General features: G+C 41.9%; 2 gene segments (V, D, J or C); both read left to right on the top strand.

The window, feature by feature from the left end:
* The first annotated feature begins 3,808 nt into the window (after nt 1–3,808).
* Nucleotides 3,809–5,573, top strand: LOC125168165 (immunoglobulin heavy variable 3-74-like). The segment is given in 3 exon segments: nt 3,809–3,918; nt 4,019–4,329; nt 5,493–5,573. Coding segments are annotated over 3 exon segments (438 nt in total).
* A 9,950-nt stretch (nt 5,574–15,523) lies between these two features.
* LOC125168500 (immunoglobulin heavy variable 3-74-like) lies at nt 15,524–25,448 on the top strand. The segment is given in 3 exon segments: nt 15,524–15,677; nt 15,779–16,089; nt 25,408–25,448. Coding segments are annotated over 3 exon segments (360 nt in total).
* The last annotated feature ends 941 nt before the right edge of the window (nt 25,449–26,389 follow it).

Genomic DNA, 26,389 nt, shown 5'->3' with positions numbered 1-26,389 from the left:
TGAAGCCAAGGTACAGTGCTTCCCAGGAACCCCTCCAAATATAAGTGTGGTGCTCTTTAGCTTACTAGGTATAAAGGGAGGGATAGTAGAAGGGTCTCAACATCCCTTTGATGTCACTATTGGAAGAATCTTTACTGAATCTCTTTTAGCAACGGTGGCCCCTTTGACCCTGCATTGTCTGGTTAATGATGTGGATGCCCTCACATGCCATCAAGGCCAGTGGGAACAAACCCTGTGCCTGGATTTCCTGGGGGGAGATACATATCAGGAGTCTGTAGGACTGCAAATTGCACCCTCCCCCCACATCCAATTAAGACAGTATATGCACATCAATATTGTGTGCAATAGAGGACTGAGTAATTGCATCCCATACTTAAAGATTTACTGAAGGAGGGGGGACATTAAACATACCATTTCTCCGTTCAGTCTGCCCACTTGATGGGCATTAAAGCCCCCTCCTAACAGGTGGCACTTTACAGTTGACTACTGAAATGTAAATTCCCAGCTGTCCATAAGATGGCTCACGTTCCCAAGACTGTCTAGGCAGTTGAGGGTATCTAAAGGGCCACAGGGGAGACTCTGCATGACTGAGCTAGCCAGTATATCCCATTCAGCATCGATGACCAAGGAGTCCCAGCCACAGTCTGCTCTCAACCTGTACATCTCTACCCTGCTGCCTTGGGAGTTCCTAACAGTCCAAACAGTGCCAAGATGTTAGGCTGACCAGCTCATGTAGAGCCTGTCATGAGTTCCCACTTGTCTGGGCAATTGAGGGTCACTGTCACTGGTCAATTATCATGCATTTCTGAAAGTTTGTGAGACATGGGAGGCCTGCAGCCCTTCAGCAGCTATAAGGTGGGTTTTGTCACCTGACTGAGCTACTCGATTTTCAGCCTACTCTCATATGAACTGTGCTGTTAGGCAGCCTTACCTGGAAGTGGCTGAGCTATGCCACTTCATGCACAGGTAGTCTGAGTGCCAATGAAACATTTTCGGATCTGAAAAGCGTTTGTGCCATGGGGGTTATGCTGGAGCACCTAGTGACCATCTGGCACCAGATTGCCTTGCTATGTCACCAAGAGAGAGAAGCCAGAACCATGACTGTCTTCATACAAAGAGAAATATTCTCTCTCAGTACTTCACCTGAGCAAAGGACCATCCTGAAGCTTCCATCAAAGTTGTGGTCCCAATCAATGCAGTGGAAGGAAAGGCAGAGTGACATTGTCGTTCTGGTTGTGGACACCACACCCTTCCATTTGTCCATCCACATGGTGTATTCCCTGCTTGCATTGGCAGGAAATAACACTACTTTGGGGGCTTACTTGCTATCCTGATGTCAAAACAATTGACAATCAGACTGATTATTTACTGTAGACGGGACTTGGAAAACTGGTGTAAGGGTCTGTGTCTGACCTGCTGAGATAACTACACAGGTGAATGGGGCAGATGCAGTCAGAAGACAGACAGTCGTAGAGGTTCAGAGAGAGACCAGGAAATGTAGTCAGTCTTTTAATATTGGGGGAAAGAGTGGGTTCCATTTTTAAAAGTTTGTTTTCCTGACAAGAGAGAGTCAGAAAATGAAACTAGGTGGAAATGCAGTTTCTTGATCCATTACCTACTATGTGATGCCATGTGCTTCTGGAGCCTGGGAATTGGCTCTGGGAATCCTTACCTATGGTCGTCATGGGGATGGCCATCCAGAGTCTTGACGATGGCATTTTGTAGAACTATTTTGTGCAGCTTGCGTGAATCCAAGGCATCTTTCCCTAATTCTGATGGCAGTGTAGTTGGTTAGCAGTTCGTCATAAGGTCCTTCCCAGCGAGGCAGCATTGGGTGCTCTCGGAAGACCTGATGAGCTTCTGGTATTCTGTAGAATGGGTGGCAAGGCTTGTCAGTGGCAGAGGCCATGTTCTTATTGTCTGTGGATGATATGACCCAAGACTGTATATGAAGAAATAGAAAATTGACAGAATGAAAACAAATAAGAGTGATCTATAATCTAATCATACACCACCCCAAAAGAAAAAAGGCAGCTTACTAACAGAGGGCTTTATCCATGAATTGTATCAAAATATAAAAGAGATTTAATTACAATACCTCCCAGACTCTTACCAAAAACTGAAAAGAAAGGAATATGCCCCAATTCATCTACAAGACCAACCTTACTATGCTGCAAAATCGAAAGACACCTTAAGAAGAGAAACTAAAGGCCAATATCTCAGATGGACATACATGCAAAACTCCTAGCATAGTGAATGCAACAGCACAATGAAAGGGTCATATGTGACAATGCAGTCACATCTGTTGATCATCCATATGATCATCTATTGATACACATAAAACTAGACAAAATTTAACAAATTGTCATTATTAAAAAATCTCAGCAACTGAGGGAAATAAAGAAATAACCTCCATAAAAACGTGGCCATAGATGAAAAGCCCACACATGACAGCATATTTAACAGTGAAAAACTGAAGCTTTTCCTGTCATATTAGGAGCCAGGCAAGAATGCTCATTCCCAACATAGGTATTCCACATGGTAACATGAAGACCAGTAAAATATGGCACCCAATGTATGTCATCTTGTCACATTGCTTATTTGGAGGAAAGTCACTTGAGTAACAGCTAGTCAAAGGAAACTGTGGCCATTCTTTGTCCCCCTGAGAGCAGGAAATAAATCTCACCTGGGAAACTTCCTTCCCCTCTACCAGAAGGGGAGAACAATCCTTAGCACCAGAAATGGGAACTTAGCACCAAGAAGGCTGTGCAAACAAGCCTGGTTAATTCCTCACTAATTGACTTGCCCAAACCCAAATCTCTGTCTTGTTAACTCTTTGCAAATCCATTGCTTTTTATTCTAAAAGGCACAAGTGCCACCTACTTTCTTCATTCTCTGGGTGTCATATTATTAGGAAGCTTGTGCACATGCAAAATGAAATTTATTCTTCTCTGTAGATCTGTCTTATGTCAATTGAATCCTTAGACCAAAGAACACAGAAGCAAAGAAGGAAAATGCTTTCTGCTCCTACAAGTTGCAGATGTACCCATAAAAATTAGGTAAGAAAATGAAATAAAGACATGTAAACCAGTAAGAAGAAAATTATTTGTTTGAGAATCACACGAACTTACATACAGTGAAACCTTAGAAACTCCACAAAAAAAGCATTAGAACTAATAAACTCAGGAAAATTCAGGATACAAGTCAACATACAAAAATATGCTGTATTTCCACACACCAAAAACATAGTATATGAAAAAAAATAACAAAATCACACAATTGAAAATGGCACAAAATGGAGCACCTGTGTGGATCAATCTGCTAAGTGCCTACTGTTGATTTTGGCTCAGGTCATGATCTCATGGTTCCTGAGTTTAATTCTGAGGCAGGGTCTGCAATGTTTGTGCAGAGCCTGCTTGGGATTCTCTGTCCCCTTCTCTCTCTCTGATCTCTCTCTCCTCTCTGTCACACAAAAATAAACACACATTAAATTATATGGCACAAAATAAAGTATTTAGGATTAAATTTCACTAAAAAGTAAAATAGCATACCAAACATGACGTGATGGGTGAAAGACATGTAAAATGGCAAACACAGATGAAAAGATAACTGTGTTCACAGATTAGAATTATTTATACTGTCACAGCACCTTCTGCAAGAAATCATCTAGAGGTGCCTCTCAAACACTGGTTTTAAATTTGAAACAAATATAAGTCTGGAGCTTGATATATAGTCAGAGGATATGCAAATAGGGGGCTCTGTGTGCTGATTAAACCAGTCCAGCTCCAACCCTGCAGCTGGGAGAGGAGCCCCAGGCCCGGGAGTCCAGGTGTTCCCATTCTGTGACCAGGACAGAACACAGACACCTCACCATGGAGTTTGTGCTTGGCTGGGTTTTCCTGGTTGCCCTTTTAAAAGGTAATTCATGGTGAACAAGAGACACTGAGTATATGAGTGGATATGAGGGAGACCAGTGGATGTATGACAGTTTCCTGATGAATATATCTTGTGTCTTCAGGTGTCCAGTGTGACGTGCAGCTGGTGGAGTCTGGGGGAGACCTGGTGAAGCCTGGAGGGTCTCTGAGACTCACATGTGTGGCCTCTGAATTCACCTTCAGTAGCAACAGCATGAACTGGGTCCACCAGGCTTCAGGAAAGGGGCTGCAATGGGTCGCATATATTAATACTGATGGAAGTAGCACAAGCTACACAGACTCCGTGAAGGGCCGATTCACCATCTCCAGAGACAACGCCAAGAACACGCTTTATCTGCAGATGAACAATCTGAAGACTGAGGACACGGCCACTTATTACTGTGCAAGAGACAGGGTGAGGGGACCTCACTGGGAGCCCAGACACAAACCTCCCTGCAGGAGGGAACCAGCACCACCAGGGGCAGCACACTATGCACAATTCTGGTTTGTGTTCCCAGGAGCAGGTGCAGATGGAGGTTACAGGCAGGTTTCCTGTCAGGGTCTGGGGCTTCCTCTCCACACAGAAGTTTCCCCAGGGAGCCTCCCTGGACACAGGATTCTGTGTCTATTAACTCTCTGAATTAACAACTGTGTTGTCATAGGAAAACTACCCTAACATACACAAAAACACAGTTGTTTGCATTGCTTACTCCTGTCCCTCAATATGAGTGAATTGCAGATATCCTGAGGCACAACAGCTGCACCTTTACAGGAGTCCCAGATGCACTCCCTGTGCAGCCAGGACCACAAGATCCCACAGCTCCCCATACCTTCACCGAGCCCTTGTCCCAATCAAACAACCTGATACTTCCCTCCTGGCACTTGCTACTCAGGACTTTAATGAGCTAGAGCTTTATTCCATTCCTCTCAACAAGAGTTAAATCATCCCCATGTATTAGTCAGGATTTTCCTGAGTAACAGACCCAAAGCACATTGGTTTCCATGACTAAATAGGTTGTGAAGTCCCATGATCCAGGATTTTCCTGGAGACCCAGGAAAACCAGTGGTGTAATTCTCATCTGATTCTGAACTAGTGTCTAGTCTCAGAACATGGAGACCTGATGATATAACTCTCAGAACTAGGGCCAGAGGGGACCACTCTTCCAGTTAAAACAAGCACATGGGAAGGAAAAATGAGGGAATTCTTCCTCCCTCTGCATCATATTCTACTAAGAACTATAATGGAATGGGTGATGCCCAGGCAGAAAGAAACCATGGATGGAAATGCGAATCTCTTCTGGAAACACATCACAGACATACACAGAAACAGTGGTTAATCTGGGCACCCATGATGCAGTCAAGATGACACATAAAGGTAATCAGACAATTCAACCTCCTGTAAATGTGGAGTTCAAAGACTAGAGATTTAGAAGTCCATGACATCACTGGGGTGGAGACTGGTGGGCAGGGCAGTGCTCCTGTAAAGAAGGAGGGCAGAGGCCCATGGGGGCACTGCGGTCAAAGGATCCCCTGGATCGCATGGGAGAGACAGTCCCCTTCTGTGAGTGCATTTGGGAGAGGGGGCATTGCCTCTCATGGGACACGAGAGCTGACAGGTACCATTGCACTGCCCTGGTCATTAGCATTGGAGTCTGCTGAGAGCAGCTAACTGGACACTGCCTTCTTGTTATTCCTCACCATGAACTCCAAGACCCTAGTGTTCATGCAACTGCCCTTCTGGGATAACCAGCTTCAGCCACAGCACAGTGAAACACTTCTAGAGGATCAGTGGGGTCCCTGTAATATTGAGTTCATACAATTTGGAGTTTTCAAACCCAGCTAGAGCTCCTGAGATAAAACATAAGAGCTCTGTGCCACCAGGTGAGCCAATGGTTTGGACATGGACAGGGTGAAGGCTGTGTTCTGATGGAAGCCTGGGACCCACGAGTACAGATCGTTCTCTCTGTGTGAGGGCTTCCTGAACAGGGGCGGCTGGGAACTCCAACACAGGGACTAGAGTGGAAGCTGATGCCAATATTTCCTCCCACCAATCAGCATGGACAGAGTTCAGTGAACAGCACAGCACCCCCAGCAGAAGCTGAGCCACTGACACCAAGATCCACCCCCCTTGCCTTCCTCAAGTGCTTCCTTACTAGGGAAAGAGTGCCCGGAACCCAGACCAGCACCACGCCCCTCCCTTCAAAGACCACTATATACCCCCACAAGCACCAAGTCTACTGACCATATAGTGAGGCAAACCTTCACCTCTAGAGGAGATAGGAATTAGCCTCTTTTAACAGGCAGAACAAACTCACCTAGTTAAAACTCACAACACTATGGACAAAGTTGAAAAACTCCCTACTAGAGGCAAGGAGAAACTCTGGAGAGGTCTGACCTGAGGGACAGAGCAGCCAATACATAACAGCACAGTGCCCACAGCACATGCAAGAAATGCTTCCAGAAAAGTCAGGTCCTCAACAGTATGTAAACATTTCTCAATAAAGACACTACTCTAGAAGCAGAAAACATAACAGGATTTTCCAAAAACTTAAGAAAGCAGAGACATAGAAATACAGAGTGATGGAAGAATTCATTCCAAAAGAAAAATGATAAAACGTCATTGCCAGGTATATAATTAAAACACATATAACCAATATGCCTCAAACACAATTTTTTTAAACTATCATAAGTAAACAGAATTTTTTAAAAATCATCATAAGGATACTAGCTGTGTTTGAAGAAAGCATACAAGACAGGAGGATACCCTGTCTGCATGTAGAAAAGACTTAAAAACTTGTCAGGCTGAAACTTTACAAATGCTATAACCGAGATGTGAAACTGATTGTATATAATGACCTCAGGTGGAAAGAAGCAGATGAATGAGTAAGTGACATAGAAGATAAAATTATGGGGGAAGTGAAGCAGGAAAGAAGAGGAAAATTAAATATTGCATCACAAACTTATACTGAGGGAACTGAGCAACTTCATAAAGTGTAATAAAATTATTTTCAAAGGAGTCCCAGAGGAAGACAAGAGGGAGAAAAAAGGGGAAAAGTTTTATCTGAGTGCATTATAGTGGAAAACATCCACAAACTGGGGAAGGAAATAGTCATCCACATTTATGAGTCACAGAGAACTCCCATTAAAATAAAAACAAAGCAGCTAACACGGAGACATATCACAATAAATTTAGCAAAATATACATATAAAGAAAAACACTAAAAGCAGCAAGTCAAAAGAAGTCTCTAACTAAAACGGGAAGACATAAAAGATTATGGCAGATGTCTCCACAGAAACCCCCGCAGGCAAGAAAGGAGTGGTATGATATCCTCAACATGCCCAAGTAAAAAATATGCAGCCAAGAATACTTACCCATCAAGGCTCTCATTCAGATACAAGGAGAGACAGAATTTCCCAAACAAAAACCAAAAGAGTTCGTGGCCTCTAAACCAGCCCTTTGAGAAATATTAAATGGGACTCTTTGAGTGGGATAGGAAGACTAAAAGAAACAAAGACTAGAAATAAGCAGAGAAAATCTCCAGAAACAGTGACTTTAGAGCTAACACAATGGCATTAAGTTTATATCTATCAATAATCACTGTGAATGTAAAAGGGCAACATGTTCCAATCAAAAGACATAGGAAAACAGAATGGATAAAAAAAAAATACAAGACTTTCTATACGCTGCATCCAATAGACTCATCTTCAACCCAAATACCTGTAGATTGAAATTGAGGGGAGAGACAGCAATTTATCATGCTAATGGACGTCAAAAGAAACTTGTAGTACCATACACGTATGACACTAACTAGATTTTAACCAAAATCTGTTACAAGAGATGAGCAAGGCAGTATATCATCATACACTGGTCTATCCAACGAGAAGATATAAAGCTTTAAATATTTATATGCTAAAATTGTAACCACTGATATACATAAATCAGTTAATAAGAAACATAAAGACTCTAATTGATAATTATACAATAATAGGAATAGAGAACTTTAACGCTCCACTTACAACAATGGACACATCACCTAAGCTGAAAATCAATAAGGAAACGATGGCTTAGAAAGACACACTGGACCAAATGGGCTGATCAGATATATTCAGAATATTCCATTCTAAACAGCATAATACACATTCTTTTTGAGTGCACATAGAACATTCCCCAGAACAGATCACATACTATGTCAAAAATCAGCCGTCTACAAGCACAAAAAGATTGACATAATACCAAGCATAATTTCATACCAGGACACTATGAGACTTGAAGTCAACCACAAGAAAACCTTCACCAACACCACTAATACATGGAAGTTAAAGACGTTGTAGTAAAGAATGTATGAGATTTTCAGGAAATTAAGGAAACAGTAAAGAATACATGGAAGCAAATGAAAACGGAAACATGCCAGTGCCAAACGATCTGGATGCAGCAAAAGTGGTTGGAAGAGGGAAATATATAGCAATACAGGCCAAACTCAAGAAAGAAGAAAAATCTCAAACACACAACCATGTTACAACTAAACGAGCTAGGAAATGAGCAGAAAATGAACCCTGAAGCCAGCAGAAGGCAAATAAAGAAGACTAGACCAGAAATAAGTGATAAAGAAGGAAACAAACAAAAACAGTACAACAGATCAATAAAACTATAAGCTGGTTTTTGGAAGAATAAAAATGATAAACCAAGGTCATACTTAGCAAAAGCAAAAGAGAAAGGATTAAGTAAATATTTTTTAATATGAAATCTATTGACAAATTGGTTTCCATAAAACACCCAGTGCTCATCCCAACAGGTGCCCTCCTCAATACCCATCACCAACCCACCCCTCTCTCCCACCCCCCATCAACCCTCAGTTTGTTCTCAGTTTTTAGGAGTCTCTTATGTTTTGGCTCCCTCCCTCTCTAACCATTTTTTTCCTTCCCCTCTCCCATGGTCTTCTGTTAACTTTCTCAGGATCCACATAAGAATGAAGACATATGGAATCTGTCCTTCTCTGTATGACTTATTTCACTTAGCATAACACTCTCCGATTCCATCCACGTTGCTACAAAAGGCCATATTTCATTCGTTCTCATTGCCATGTGGTATCCCATTGTGTATATAAACCACAATTTATCCATTTGTCAGTTGATGGACATTTAGGCTCTTTCCATAATTTAACTATTGTTGAGAGTGCTGCTATAAACATTGGGGTACAAGTGTCCCTATGTATCAGTACTCCTGTATCCCTTGGGTAAATTCCTAGCAGTGATATTGCTGGGTCGTAGGGTAGGTCTGTTTATAGTTTTTTGAGGAACCTCCACACTGTTTTCCAGAGTGGCTGCACCAGTTTGCATTCCCACCAACAGTTCAAGAGTGTTCCCGTTTCTCCACATCCTCGCCAGCATCTATAGTCTCCTGTTTTGTTCATTTTGGCCACTTTGACTGGCGTGAGATGATATCTGAGTGTGGTTTTGATTTGTATTTCCCTGATGAGGAGCGACGTTGAGCATCTTTTCATGTTCCTCATGGCCATCTGGATGTCTTTAGAGAAGTGTCTATTCATGTTTTCTGCCCATTTCTTCACTGGATTATTCGTTTTTCAGGTGTGCAGTTTGGTGAGCTCTTTATACATTTTGGATACTAGTCCTTTGTCCGATATGTCTCTTGCAAATATCTTTTCCCATTCCGTTGGTTGCCTTTTAGTTTTGTTGATTGTTTCCTTCTCTGTTCAGAAGCTTTTTATCTTCATGAAGTCCTAATAGTCCATTTTTGCCTTTAATTCCCTTGCCTTTGGGGATGTGTCAAGAAATTGCTGCGGCTGAGGTCAGAGAGGTTTTTCCCTGCTTTATTCCCTAGGATTTTGATGATTTCCTGTCTCACACTCAGGTCCTTTATCCATTTTGAGTTTGCTTTTGTGAATGGTGTGAGAAAGTGGTCTAGTTTCATCCTTCTGCATGTTGCTGTCCAGTTCTCCCAGCACCATTTGTTAAAGAGACTGTCTTTTTTCCATTGGATATTCTTTCCTGCTATGCCAAAGATTAGTTGGCCATACTTTTGTGGGTCTAGTTCTGGGGTTTATATTCTATTCCATTGTTCTATGTGTTTTTGTGCCAATACCATGCTGTCTTGATGATTACAGCTTTGTCGTAGAGGCTAAAGTCTGGGATTGTGATGCCTCCTGCTTTGGTCTTCTTCAAAATTACTTTGGCTATTCGGGGCATTTTGTGATTCCATACAAATTTTAGGATTGCTTGTTCTAGTTTCGAGAAGAATGCTGGTGCAATTTTGATTGGGATTGCATTGAATGATATCTTCTTCAATTCCCTTCATAAGCTATCTATTGTTTTCAGCATACAGATCTTGTACATCTTTGGTTAGGTTTATTCCTAGGTATTTTATGCTTCTTGGTGCACTTGTGAATGGGATCAGTTTCTTTATTTGTCTTCTGTTGCTTCATTATTAGTGTATTAAGAATGCAACTGTTATCTGTACATTGATTTTGTATCCTGAGACTTTACTGAATTCATGTATCAGTTGTAGCAGACTTTTCATGGAGTCGATCGGGTTTTCCACATATAATATCAAGTCTTCTGCAAAAAGTGAAAGCTTAACTTCATCTTTGCCAATTTTGATGCCTTTGATTTCCTTTTATTTTCTGATTGTTGATGCTAGGACTTCCAACACTACGTTAAACAACAGCGATGAGAGTGGACATCCCTGTCGTGTTGCTGATCTCAGGGAAAAAGCTCTCAGTTTTTCCCCATTGAGGATGATATCAGCTGTGGGTTTTTCATAAATGGATTTTATGATCTTTAAGTATGTTCCTTCTATCCCGACTTTCTAGAGGGTTTTTATTAAGAAATGGTGCTGGATTTTGTCAAATGCTTTTTCTGCATCGATTGACAGGATCATATGGTTCTTATCTTTTCTTTTATTAATGTGATGTATCACACTGATTGATTTGAGAATGTTGAACAAGCCCTGCCCAGCCCAGGAATGAATCCCACTTGATCATGGTGAATAATTCTTTTTATGCTGTTGAATTCGATTCGCTAGTATCTTATTGAGAATTTTTGCATCCATATTCATCAGGGATATTGGGCTATAGTTGTCTTTGTTGCTGGATCTCTTTCTGGTTTAGGAATCAAAGTAATGCTGGCTTCATCGAATGAGTCTGGAAGTTTCCCTTCCGTTTCTATTTTTTGGAAAACTTGAGAAGGATAGGTATTATCTGTGCTTTAAATGTCTGGTAGAATTCCCCAGGGAAGCCATCTGGTCCTGGACTCTTATTTGTTGGGAGATTTTTGATGACTGATTCAATTTCTTTGCTGGTTGTGGGCCTGCTCAAGCTTTCTATTTCCTCCTCTTTGAGTTTTGGAAGTGTGTGTGGCTGTTTAGGAATTTGTCCATTTCTTCCAGGTTGTCCAGTTTGTTGGCATATAATTTTTCATAGTATTCCCTGATAATTGCTTGTATCTGTGAAGGATTGGTTGTAATAATTCCATTTTCATTCATGATTTTATCTATTTGGGTCATCTCCCTTTTCTTTTTGAGAAGCCTGGCTAGAGGTTTATCGATTTTGTTTATTTTTTCAAAAAACCAACTCTTGGTTTCGTTGATCTGCTCTACAGTTTTTTTAGATTCTATACTGTTTATTTCTGCTCTGATCTTTATTATTTCTCTTCTGCCCGGTCTAGGCTGTATTTGCTGTTCTGCTTCTATTTCCTTTATGTGTGCTGTTAGATTTTGTATTTGGGATTTTTCTTGTTTCTTGGGATAGGCCTGGATTGCAATGTATTTTCCTCTCAGGACTGCCTTCGCTGTATCCCAAAGCGTTTGGATTGTTGTATTTTCATTTTCATTTGTTTCCATATATTTTTTAATTTCTTCTCTAATTGCCTGGTTGACCCATTCATTCTTTAGTAGGGTGTTCTTTAACCTCCATGCTTTTGGAGGTTTTCCAGACTTTTTCCTGTGGTTGATTTCAAGCTTCATCGTGGTCTGAAATTATTCATGGTATGATCTCAATTCTTGTATACTTATGAAGGGTTGTTTTGTGACCCAGTATGTGATCTATCTTGGAGAAGGTTCCATGTGCACTCGAGAAGAAAGTATATTCTGTTGCTTTGGGATGCAGAGTTCTAAATATATCTGTCAAGTCCATCTGACCCAGTGTATCATTCAGGGCCCTTGTTTCTTTCTTGATCCTGTGTCTAGATGATCGATCCACTGTTGTAAGTGGAGTATTAAAGTTCCCTGCAATTACCACATTCTTATCAATAAGGTTGCTTGTGTTCATGATTAATTGTTTTATATATTTGTGGGCTTCCGTATTCAGTCCATAGACATTTATAATTGTTAGCTCCCTGATGGATAGAGCCTGTAATTATTATATAATTCCCTTTTTCATCTCTTGTTACAGCCTTTAATTTAAAGTCTAGTTTGATATAAGTATGGCTACACCAGCTTTCTTTTGACCTTCAGAGGCATGATAGATAGTTCTCCATCCCCTCACTCTCAATCTGAAGGTACCCTCAGGTCTAAAATGAGTCTCTTGTAGGCAGCAAATAGATAGGTCTTGTTTTTTTTTTAATCCATTCTGATACCCTATGTCTTTTGGTTGGAGCATTTAGTCCATTTACATTCAGTGTTATTATAGAAAGATATGGGTTTAGAGTCATTGTGATATCTGTAGGTTTCATGCTTGTAGTGATGTCTCTGGTACTTTGTCTCACAGGATTCCCCCCCCCCCCCAGGATCTCTTGTAGAGCCGGTTTAGTGGTGATGAATTCCTTCAGTTTTTGTTTGTTTGGGAAGACCTCTTTGTCTCCTTCTATCTAAATGACAGACTTGCTGGATTAAGGATTCTCAGCTGCATTTTTTTTTCTGTTCATCACATGGAAGATTTCCTGCCATTCCTTTCTGGCCTGCCACGTTTCAGTAGACAGATCCATCATGAGTCTTATCAGTCTCCCTTTATGTGTTGGAGCACGTTTATCCCTAGCTGCTTTCAGAATTCTCTCTTTATCCTTGTATTTTGCCAGTTTCACTATGATATATCATGCAGAAGATCGATTCAAGTTACGTCTGAAGGGAGTTCTCTGTGCCTCTTGGATTTCAATGCCTGTTTCCTTCCCCAGTTCAGGGAAGCTCTTAGCTATGATCTTTTTTTTTTTTAATTTTTTTTCAACGTTTATTTATTTTGGGGACAGAGAGAGACAGAGCATGAACGGGGGAAGGGCAGAGAGAGAGGGAGACACAGAATCGGAAACACGCTCCAGGCTCTGAGCCATCAGCCCAGAGCCTGACACGGGGCTCGAACTCATGGACCACAAGATCGTGACCTGGCTGGTCGGACGCTTAACCGACTGCGCCACCCAGACGCCCCATTAGCTATGATCTTTAAGTACACCTTCAACACCTTTCCCTCTCTCTTCCTCCTCTGGAATCCCAATTATGCATATATTATTTCATTTAATTATGTCACTTAGTTCTCTAAGTCTCCCCTCATACTCCTGGATTTTTTTTATCTCTCTTTTTCCTAGCTTCTTATTTTCCATAATTTTACCTTCTAATTCACCTATTCTCTCCTCTGCCTCTTCAACCCGAGCTGTGATCGCCTCCATTTCACTTTGCATCTCATTTATAGCATTTTCTAACTCCTCCTGACTCTTTTTTAGTCACTTGATCTCTGTAGTTAATAGATTCTCTGCTGTCCTCTATTTTTTTAAAACCCAGCGATTAATTTTATGACTATTATATTAAATTCATTTTCTGCTATATTGCTTAAATCATTTTTGATCAGTTCATAAGCTGTCGCTACTTCTTGGAGTTTCTATTCAGAAGAATTCTTCCGTTTGGTCATTTTGGACAGTCTCTGGAGTGGCAGGGAACTGCAGGGCTCTTCCCCTGTGCTGTCTGGAGTAACTTGCATTGGTGGGTGAGGCTTCAGTCAGACCTGATATCTGTCCCCAGCCCTCAGCTGCGGCCACAGTCAGATTGGAATGTCCTTTATCTTCCCCTCTCCCAGGGGCAGTACTCACTGTGGAGTGGTGTGGTCTCTGTCTGGGCAACTAGCACACTGCCAGGCTTGTGGTGCTGCTTCGATGGGATCAGGAATATTAACTGGGGTGGATCTGCAAGGTGCAAAGGGGCGGGAGGGGCAGGCTTAGCTCGCTTTGCCTTTGGTGGTCCACTTCAGGAGGGGCCCTGTGGCACCGGGAGGGAGGAAGACCCATTGGAGGGATGGATCCGCAGAAGCACAGCATTGGGTGTTTGCGAGGTGCAAGCACCTCGTGCTGGGAACTGGTTCCCTTTGGGATTTTGTCTGGGGGATGGGCAAGGGAGATGGTGCTTCCCTGCACCTTTGTTCTCTAACAAGCTGAGCTCTGTCCTTCGGGGCTCAATAACTCTCCCTCACATTGTCCTTTAGCCCTCCAGTTCTCTGAACAGAGCTGTTGACTTATACCTTTCCAGATGTTAAGCCCCACTGACTGTCAGAACACACTCCGCCCAGCCCCTCCGCTTTTGCAAGTCAGATTCAGGGGCTCTGCCATGCTGGGTGGGCTGGCTGCCCCTCCAGTGCTCTGGCTCCCTCCAGCCAGTCTGTATAGTGTGCGCCACCTCTCTGCCCTTCCTACCCTCTTCCGTGGGCCTCTCATCTACTCTTGGCTCTGGAGAGTCAATTCTGCTAATCTTCTGGCGGTTTTCTGGGTAAATTAGGGAGATGTGGGTGGAACCTAAGCGATCAGCAGGACGTGGTGATCCCAGCGTCCTCCTATGCTGCCATCTTCCTCCAAGACTAAGTAAATATATTCACAAATTTGAGAGGAGAGATCACAACTAACACCAGATAAATACAATTATAAAAAATATTTTGGAATTTATATGCCAACAAATTGGTCAATCTGAAAGACATGGATAAATTCCTAGAATGATATAAACTAAACTGAAAAAGGGAGAAATAGAAAACCTGAACAGACTGAAAGGAGCAAAGAAATTGAATCAGTAATCAAAAACCTACTGACACACAAAAGTCAAGAGCCAGATGGCTTCACAAGTGAATTCTACCAGATATTTAAAGAAGAGTGTAAATATTCTATTTAAGTAGAATAGAATATTCTAGTCTTCTCAAACTGTTCCAAATAATAGAATGGAAAGAGAACTTCCAAACTCATTCTATAAGGCCAGTATTATCATGGTTCCAAACCAGATTAAACCCCACTAAAAACGAGACTTACAGGCCACTAGCCCTAATGAGCATGGATGCAACAATTCTCAAGAAAATACTTTCCACACACCAGCATGGAAATACATGAAAAATAAAAAACAAAATTATACAAGTGAAAATGGCACAGAATAAAGTATTTTGGGTTAAACTTCAAAAAGTATGTAAAATACATGTAGAGTGAAAATGACCTATGTTGATGACAGACCTGTAAAAATGCACACAGGACTGCAAATATACCTGTGCTCACTGATTAGAATTATTCATATTTTCACAGCACCATCTACACAAACTAAACTACAAGTGCGTCCCTAACTCTGTCGTTCACTTTTAAAGAATCAAATCTAAGTCTGGAGTGTGATATATATGTCATAGGACATGCAAATAGCGCCCTCACTGTGCTGATAAAACCAGCCCATCGCAGACTCTGCAGCTGGGAGAAGAGCCCCAGGCCCGGGAATCTCAGGTGTTCCCATTCTCTGATCAGGAAAGAACAGACACCTCACCATGGAGTTTGTGCTTGGCTGGGTTTTCCTGGTTGCTCTTTTAAAAGGTAATTCATGGTGAATGGGACACACTGAGTATGTGAGTGGATAAGAGTGAGAAACAGTGGATGTGTGACAGTTTCCTGATGAAGATGTCTTGTGTCTGCAGGTGTCCAGTGTGACGTGCAGCTGGTGGAGTCTGGAGGAGACCTGGTGAAGCCTGGGGGGTCCCTGAGACTCACCTGTGTGGCCTCTGGATTCACCTTCAGTAGCTCTTGGATGAGCTGGGTCCGCCAGGCTCCAGGAAAGGGGCTGCAGTGGGTCGCATATATTAATACTGATGGAAGTAGCACAAGCTACACAGACTCCGTGAAGGGCCGATTCACCATCTCCAGAGACAACGCCAAGAACACGCTTTATCTGCAGATGAACAATCTGAAGACTGAGGACACGGCCACATATTACTGTGCAAGAGACACGGTGAGGGGACCTCACTGGGAGCCTAGACACAAACCTCCCTGCAGGAGGGGATCAAGCACCACCAGGGGGCACACACTATTCACAATTCTGGTTTGTGTTCCCAGGAGCAGGTGCAGATGGGGATTACATGCATGTTTCCTCTCAGGGTCTGGGGCTTCCTGTCCACACAGCAGTTTCCCCAGGGAGCCTCTCTGGACACAGGATTCTGTGTTTACCTATTAACTCACTGAATTAGCAACTGTGTTGTCATAGGAAAACTACCCTAACATGCACATAGACACAGTTGTTTCCACTTTTTCCTCCAGTCCCTGAACATGAGTGAATTACAGATTTCTTGAGGCACAACATCTGAACCTTTATAGGAGTCTCAGATGCACTCCCTGTGCAGCCAGGACCACAAGATCCCACAGTTCCACTTTATCTTCACCCAGCAGTTGTCCCAATCAAACAACCTGAAACTTCCCTCCTGGAACTTGCTACTCAGGACTTTAAATGAGCTACAGCTTTATTCAATTCCTCTAAAGAAGAGATAATTCATCTCCATGTATTAGTCAGGATTCTCCCGAGCAACAGAAACCAAAGAAACTGGTTTACATGACTAAATACATTGATAAGCCCCACATTCCACTCTCACATGCTGGAGACCCAGGAAAACCAGTGGTATAATTCTCATCTGATTCTTAACTAGTGTCTAGTCTCAGAACGTGGAGAGCTGATGATGTAACTCTCAGAACAAGGGCCAGAGGAAACCAAAGTTCCAATTCAAACAGGCACATGGGAAGTAAAACTGAGGGAATCTCTCCTCCCTGTGCATCAGATTTTATTCAGAACCTTAATGGAATGGGTGATGCCCAGGCAGACAGAAACCATGGATAGAAATGCCAGTCTCTTCTGGAACACATCACAGACATCCACAGAAACAGTGGGGAGTCTGGGCACCCATGATGCAGTCAAGATGACACATAAAGGTAATCATGACCAGTCAACCTCCTGTAAATGTGCCTTTCAAAGACTGAAGATTTAGAAGTCCATGCCATCACTGGCATGGAGCCTGGTGGGCATAGCTGTGCTTCTGTGGTGAAGGAGGGCAGAGTTGCATAGGGAGAATTGTGGTCTGAGTATCCCTTGGGAGACTTGGGGAGAGAAAGTTCCCTTCTCAGGGTGCATTTTGTAAAGGGTGCATTGCCTCTCGTGGGGCAGGAGAGCTGAGAGGCACCATTGCACTGCCCTGGTCATTAATATAGGAGCCTCTGCTGAGAGCAGCTAACTGAACGCTGCCTTGTTGTTGTTCCCCACCATGAACTCCAAGCCCCTAGTGTTCATGCAACTGCCCTTCTGGGATAACCAGCTCCAGCCACAGCACAGCGAAACCCTCTTGCAGAGGATCAGTGGGGTCCCTGTCATATTCAGTTCATACAATTTGGAGTTTTCAAACCCAGCTAGAGCTCCTGATATAAACCTAAGAGCCATGTGCCGCCAGGTAGGCCAATGGTTTGGACACAGACAGGGTGAATGCAGGGTTCTGACAGAAGCCTGGGACCCATGAGTATAGACTGTTCTCTCTGTGTGAGGGCTTCCTGAACAGCGGTGGCTGGAAACTCCAACGCAGGGAGTAGAGGGGGAAATGATGTCAATATTTCCTCCCACCAGTCATCATGGACAGAGTTCAGTGAGCAGCACAGCAGCCCCCAGTAGAAGATGAGCCACTGACACCAAGATCCACCCCCCTTGCCTTCCTCAGGTGCATCCTTTCTAGGGAAAGAGTGCCTAGAAACCAGACCTGCATTGTGTCCCTTCCTCCAAAGACCACATATACCCCCACAGGCACCAAGTCTACTGACCATATAGTGAGGCATAGCTTCACCTCTAGGGGAAATAGGAATTAGCCTCTTTTAACAGTCAGAACAAACTCACCTAGTTAAAACTCACAACATTGTGGACAATGTCTAAACACTCATCACTGGAGACAAGGAGAAACTGCAGAGGACTTAGCTGAGGGACAGAGCATCCAATACACGACAGCACAGTGCACACAGAATGTGCAACAGATGCTTCCTAAAGTGTCAAGCCCTCAACAGCAATTGAACACTTCTCAATAAAGACGCTACTCTAGAAACAGAAAACATAACAGGATTTTCTAAAACACTTAAGCAAGCGGAGACATAGATATACACCATGATGGAGGAATTCGTCCCAAAAGAAAAAACAATAAAAGGTCATTGCCAGGGATATTATTAAAACACATATAACTGATATGCCTCAAACAGAATTTCTAAAAACTCTCACAAGGAAATAGAATTTTTAAAAACTATCATAAGGATAATAGGTGTGCTTGAGAAAAGCTTAGGAGACATGAGGGAAACCCTTACTGCAGATAGAAAAGACCTAAAACCTAGTCATGCTGAAATTTTAAAAATACTGTAACTAAGATGTGAAACTGATTGTATATAATGACCTCAAGGCAGAAAGAAGCAGATGAATGAGTAAGTGACATAGAAGATAAAATTATGGGGGAAATGATGCAGAAAATAAGAGGAAAATTAAAATATTTCATCACAAACATATACTGAGGGAACTCAGAAACTACATAATGTGTAATAAAATGCTTTTCAAAGGAGTCCGGGAGAAGAGAGGGAGAAAAGAAGAGGTGTTATATGAGTGCATTTCCATGGGAAATTCCCAAAACTGGGGAAGGAAACAGACATACACATCTAGGAGGCATGGAGAACTCCCATTAAAATAAAAAATGGCAGGCCAACACTGAGACATATCATAGTAAAATTGGCGAAATAGACAGAAAAAGACAAACCCTATGAGCACCAAGACGAAAGACGTCCCTAACTAAAGAGGGAAGATAAATGAAATGATTATGGTAGGTGTATCCACAGAAACCTTCAGGCAAGAAAGGAATGACATGATATCCACAACATGCTCAATTGAAAATTATGCATCTAAGAATACTTTATCCAGTAAGACTGTCATTCGGATAAAAGAAGAAGAGATAGAAGTTCCCAGAAAGGTAAAAACCAAAGGAGTTCATGGCCTCTAAACAAGCCCTGTAAGAAATATTGAAGGGGACTCTTTGAGTGGTAAAGGAAGACTAAAAGAAACAAAGATTAGAAATAAGCAGAGAAAGTCTCCAGAAACTGTGACTTCAGAGGTAACACAATGGCACTAAGTTTATATCTATCAATAATCACTGTGAATGTAAAAGGGAAAAATGCTCTAATCAAAAGACATAGGATATCAGAATGGATTAAAAAATACAAGACCTTCTGTACACTGCATACAATAGGCTCATTTTCAACCTAAAGCAACTGCAGATGGAAAGTGAGGGGAGGGAGAACAATTTATCAGGCTAATGGACGTGAAAAGAAAGGTGTAGTATCATACTCATATCACACTGACTAGATTTTAAACCAAGTCTGTTACAAGAAATGAGGAAGTCAGTGTATCATCATGAAGGGGTCTATACAGCAAAAATATATAAAGCTTTAAATATTTATACACCAATATATAAGTCAATTGATAAGAAACATTAAAAACTTATTGATAATAATACAAGAATAATAATAGAGAACTTTAACACTCCACCTACCGAAATGGACACATTACCTAATCCAACATTAATAAGGAAACAATGGCTTAGAAAGACACACTGGACCAAATGGACTTAACAGATATATTCAGAACATTCCACCCTAAAGCAACAGAATACTCATTCTTTTTGACTGCATATACAACATTCTCCACAACAGATCACATACTATGTCATAAATCAGCTCACTACAAGTTCAAAAAGACTGAGATCATACATGCACATTTTCATACCAAACGCTATGAAACGTGAAGTCAACCACAAGAAAAATTTTGGCAACACCACTAATACCTAAGGTTAAAGAAAATTGTGGTAAAGAATGAACGAGATTTTCAGGAAATTAAAGAAGCAATAAAAAATACATAGATGCAAATTAAAATGAAAACATGCCAGTGCCCCATCTGGATGCAGCAAAAGTGGTTGGCAGAGGGAAATATATAGCAATACAGGACAAACTCAAGAAAGAAGAAAAATCTCAAACAAACAACCACTTCACAACTAAAGAAGCTAGAAAAGAACTGCAAATGAACCCTAAAGCCAGCAGAAGGTAAATGAAAAACATTAGAGCACACAAATGATAAATAAACAAACAAAACATTAGACATGTCATTGAAAATATAAGTTGGTTTTTGGAATCATAAATAAAAATGATAAACCTAAGGCCAGAATTACGAAAAACAAAAGAGAAAGGACTAAGTCAATATAACCACAAATTTAAGACGAGAGATCACAACTAATAGCACAGAAATACAATTAGAAGAAAATATTTTGGAAATTTATATCCCAACAAACTGGTCAATCTGGAAGAACTGGATAAATTCCTACAGTAATGGAAACTACAGTAACTGAAATAGGAAGAAATAGGAAACCTGAACTGACTGAATGAACAAAGCAATTGATCCGTAATCAAAACTCTACTGAAACACAAAAGACCAGGGCCTGAAGGCTTCACAGGTGAATTCTACCTGATATTTAAAGAAGAGTGTAAATAATCTATTTAAGTAGCATAGAATATTCTAGTCTTCTCAAACTATTCCAAATAATAGAAATGGAAAGAAAACTTCCGAACTCATTCTATAAGAACAGTATGACCATGGTTCCAAATCAAATAAAACCCCACTAAAAAGGAGACTTAAAAGCCACTAGCCCTAATTGGCATGGATGCAACAATTATCAAGAAAATAATTGCAACTTGAATCCAAAAATACGTTAAAATTATCATTTACACGATCAGGTGGGATTCATTCCTTGGTTGTAAGGGTGGTTCAAGATTCACAAATGACTCAATGTCATACAACATATCGATAAAATAAAGGATAAAAACTATATGATCCTCTCAATAGATGTAAAAAAGAGCATTTGACAAAGTACAGCAACCTTTCTTAATAAAAACCCTCAACAAGGCATAGAGGAAACATAACATCATAAAGACCATATATGAAAACCCCACAGGTACTATCCAGAGTAGGGAAAAAACCTTTTCCTCTACTGTCAGGAACACAAGAGGGATGCCCACTCCCATCATTCTACTTAACATAGCACTGGAAGTCTATCCTCAAAAACAGACAACTAAAAGAAATAAAGGCATTCAAATTGGCAAGAAAGAAGTCAAACGTTCACTCTTCACAATGACATGACACTCTATATAGAAAACCCAAGAATCCACCAAAATATTGCAAGCACTGATACACAAATTCAGCAAAGTAACAAGATACAAAATCAACATGCAAAAATCTATTGCATTTGTATATAGTAATAATGTAGAAACAGAAAGACAAATCCAAAAAAATTCCATCCCTTTACAATTGTACCAAAAATAATATGATAACTAAAGGGTTAAAAGATCTATACTCTGAAAGAAACAAACACGATGAAAGAACTGAGGATGACACAAAGAAATGAAAACACAGTCAATGTTCAGGATTGAAGGAGCAAGTATTGTTGACATGTCTATGCTACACAAAGATACAGGAGACTTTATGATTGCAGGCTTCATCTATATTACAAAGCAGTAGTCATCAAGACAGTATGCTACAAGCACAAAAGAGACACACAGATCAATAGAACAGACTAGTAAGTCCAGATATGGACTCACACATGTATGGTCACCTCATCTTGAATGAAGTAGGAAAGACTATGTAATGGAAAAAAAAAATGACAGTCTTCTCAATGAAGGGTGTTGGGAAAACTGGACCAGAACATGCAGAAGAATGAAACCGAGCCACTTTCTTATACCATACACAAAAATAAATTCAAAATGGGTGAAATACCTAAATGTGAGACAGGAGACCATCAAAATCCTAGAGGAGAACTCAGGCAGCAACTTCTTTGACATCGGACATCGCAACTTCTTATTAGACGTGTCTCAGAAGGCAAAGGAAACAATAGCAAACATTAACAACTGGGGCACATCAAAATAAAAAGCTTCTGCACAACGAAAGAAAGAATCAACTACACTAAAAGGCAACCTACAGAATTGAAAAAGGTATTTGCAAATGATATATCTCATAAAGCCTTACTATCCAAAATCTATAGAGAACATATCAAACTCAGCACCCAAAATACAAACAATCCAGTGAAGAAATGGGCAGAAGACATGACTAGACATTTTTCCAAACAAAGCACCCTGATGGCTAATGAAAAACACTCATCATCACTCAACGTCAGGGAAACACAAATCAAAACTATGAGATAGGACCTCACAACTCTCAGAATGGCTAAAATTAACAACTCAGGAAACAACAGATATTGATGAGGATGAGGAGAAAAGGGAACCCTTTTATACTCTTGGTGGGAATGCAAAGGGGTGTGGCCATTCCAGAAAACACTTTAAATACTTAAAACTGAAACTACCTTGTACTCCAGTAATTGCTCTACTAGGTATTCACCCAAAGGATACAAAAATTCTGACTTGAGGAGGCCCATGCACCCCAATGTTTATAGCAGCATTAACAATGACAGCCAAAGTGAGGAGAGAGACCAAAAGTCCACTGAGTGATGAATGTGCTATATGTATAGATTAGAATATTATTCAGTCATAAAAAAGAATGAAACCTTGCCATTTGCAAAGATGTTGATGCAGTTAGAGGATATCATGCTCAGTGACATAAGGCAGTCAAAGAAAGACAAGCATGATATTATTTCCTTATATGGGGAATTCAAGAAACACAGCAGATGAACATAGGGGAAAGGGAAAAAAGAGCAAGAAAAAATATAAAAGACTCTAAGGTTAGAGAACAAACTGAGGGTTGCTGGAGGACAGGGGTGTAGGGGATGCATTAATGGATGATGGGGATTAAGTAGGCCACGTGTTCTGATGCATACTGGATGTGAATGTAGGTGATGAAACAGTGAATTCTACTACTGAAATTAATATCACACAGTATGTAATCTAATAAAAATTTAAACACAAACTTAAAAAGTTAGAAAAGTGGAAAAAAAGGAAGGGAGAAACATTGTCACAAATTGTCGTGAACATGGAATCTAAGGTAGTGAGTCTAACTTCTTGCATTTACTCATTTTATCCCTAACTGCTAGTGGACATTAATTAACACACTCATGACTTTTACAGTGGTTCCAGGTGGGCTGGAATTCAAACCACAGCTGCCCTTCCCAACTCCACTGTGCCGACACCCCATGGGCAGCTTGTCCAGACACCTGCACAAGAACCCAGGTTGGACCACAGCAGTGACCCTCATATGCAGAACTGGAAAGTGTGGAGAGATGACCATTCCTGCCAGGCTACAGGTTTCCTCCTGCGACTTTGCTGGCTCCGCTCCCTTATATTCCTCTCCCTTCTCTTTGAAAAGAAGCATGTCGGGGCGCCTGGGTGGCGCAGTCGGTTAAGCGGCGGACTTCAGCCAGGTCACGATCTCTCAGTCCGTGAGTTCGAACCCCGCGTCAGGCTGTGGGCGGATGGCTCAGAGCCTGGAGTCTGTTTCCAATTCTGTGTCTCCCTCTCTCTCTCTGCCCCTCCCCCGTTCATGCTCTGTCTCTCTCTGTCCCCAAAAAATAAGTAAACGTTAAAAAAAATTAAAAAAAGAAAAGAAAAGAAGCATGTCCCCTGTTTCTGGTGCATGAAAGTGAGGGGCTATGTGTTCTATAAATGTTCAATATGACAGATCACTTACATGGGGACAAATAAAAACCATATGGTGCAGCCTGTCTCATGGGCTCCTATCACCCAAACTGGCAGAGTACAAATAAACCTAAATATGCATTTAGTAAAACACTATACAGCACGTTGCAAAAGCATTAGGAGATGAGAAGCCTGGAATAATTCCAAAAATGCTGTATGAGCTCCCCTTGGAAGGAAGAAGAAATATTATACTCCCAAACATGCAAAACAAAAAGTAATTTCAGGAAATGATAAAACTGTTTCAGTGTGTTCTATTCATGAAGTGTCTGACAGTGACAATGCACAGAATGAATTGTCAGTGTTTCGCATAGAATTGTGAAGGAAACATCTTGAGTCACGAACTTGCTTGTGGGCACAGAGCTCAATGGCTCCTGACACATAAAGAAACCCCAAAACTTGGAAAGGTTAACGTGTTATTTGGCCCCGGAGCACATCAATCAAATCTGATGAACAATCTGGCCAAAAAGACACACACAGCATCTCTTGTGAAACTTGAGTTAAATTTCAGCATGAGACCAGAATTTCCATATATTATGAAAAAAAAATGCCATGAAAATGAGTTACTACACTCTATAGACTTAAAAACAAACAACAGAGACCAGAGACCAGTTAGGGAACAAATCAGCATTGAGAGAAACCAGAAAAAAAAATTTTAGTTATATTGTAAATCAAGAAATTAGTCGGGTGCCTGCGTGGCTCAGTCAGTTAAGCATCTGACTTAAGCTCAGTTCACAGTCTCACGGTTCATGGGTTTGAGCCCCGTGTCAGTTCCTATGCTTACAGCTTGGAGCCTAGAGCCTGCTTCAGATTGTGTCTCCCTCTCTCTGCCTCTCGCCCACTTGCACTCTCTCTCTCTCTCTCTGTCTCAAGAATAAAAATTAAAAAAAAAATTATCAGTCACAAGCAATCAACCATTATTAAAACCAAAATTATACCTAAGAGCCAAAGGCCCATAAAAAGAAATAGTATAAATGGGCTTTGTGAAAATCAAATAATTTTTTCTGAACACATGACAATCAATAGCAGTAAGACAAGTTACAGAGGAAGAGATAATATTCACAAATTGCATAACCACCAAGGACCTGCATCCTGAATATGCTAAGAATCCCCAACAGTCAATAGGAAGAAAGGAAACAACCCTCTATAAAACAAGCACAGCCTTGCGTACTAAACATCCCATCTTAGAGGTTGTAGATACATTAGGTAAGGACAGGAAAAGACTCTTCACACCATCGACTGTCAAGGAAATTCAAATCAGGAATGCAATAGATGCCCTATGCACTCATCCTGAGGGCTCAGGTATGAAGGGAACACTGGCAACACCATCCAGGTGAGCATCCAGCACACGTGCAGCCTCAAACACTGCAGGTAGGAATGAAAAACGAACACCAACTCTGGAAAACCATTGGCTGTTGCTTATGAAATTATACATGGCTGACTTAACATGTAACCTGGAAATACCACTCACGTGTGTCTGCTCCAGAGTGAAATCCCATGCTCACAAAATAAATGGTGTGTAAATATTTATAGCATCTTAGTGTTAGAAGGTAAGAATAAGGCAAAAGTATTTCTAAATAAAAAGTAATAGAAGTTGCGGCAAGATGGCGGCTTAGGAGGACGCTGGGCTCACCGCACGTCCTGCTGATCACTTAGATTCCATCTACACCTGCCTAAATAACCCAGAAAACCGCCAGAGGATTAGCAGAACGGAGTCGCTGGAGCCAAACACAGACGAGAGGCCCACGGAAGAGGGTAGGAAGGGCGGCAGGCGGTGCGCGCTCCACGGACTGGCGGGAGGGAGCCGGGGCGGAGGGGCGGCTCGCAGGCCAAGCAGAGCCCCCCGAGTCTGGCTTGCAAAAGCGGAGGGGCCTGACTGTGTTCCCACAACAAGCGCGACTTAGCGTCTGGGAGGTCATAAGTTAACAGCTCTGCTCGGAAAGCGGGAAGGCTGGAGGACAACCAGAGGGAGAGCTGCTGAGCCCCCTGACAACAGAGCTCAGTTTGGTGGGGAACAAAGGCGCTCACCAGCGCCATCTCCCCCGCCCATCCCCCAGCCGAAATCCCAAAGGGAACCGGTTCCTGCCAGGGAACTTGCTCGCTCCGCATAAACACCCAACTCTGCGCTTCTGCGGAGCCAAACCTCCTGAAGCGGATCTGACTCCCTCCCGCTGCCACAGGGCCCCTCCTGAAGTGGATCACCTAAGGAGAAGCTATCTAAGCCTGCCCCTCCTGCCCCCGAGCACCTTGCCTACCCACCCCAGCTAATACGCCAGATCCCCAGCATCACAAGCCTGGCAGGGTGCAAGTAGCCCAGACGAGCCACACCACCCCACAGTGAATCCCACCCCTAGGAGAGGGGAAGAGAAGGCACACACCAGTCTGACTGTGGCCCCAGCGGTGGGCTGGGGGCAGACATCAGGTCCGATTGTGGCCCTGCCCACCAACTCCAGTTATACACCACAGCACAGGGGAAGTGCCCTGCAGGTCCTCACCACGCCAGGGACTATCCAAAATGACCAAGCGGAAGAATTCCCCTCAGAAGAATCTCCAGGAAATAACAACAG

Source organism: Prionailurus viverrinus, chromosome B3 (assembly GCF_022837055.1).
Source record: "Prionailurus viverrinus isolate Anna chromosome B3, UM_Priviv_1.0, whole genome shotgun sequence".
Lineage (NCBI taxonomy): Eukaryota > Metazoa > Chordata > Mammalia > Carnivora > Felidae > Prionailurus > Prionailurus viverrinus.
This window is presented reverse-complemented; position numbering and strand designations above follow the sequence as displayed.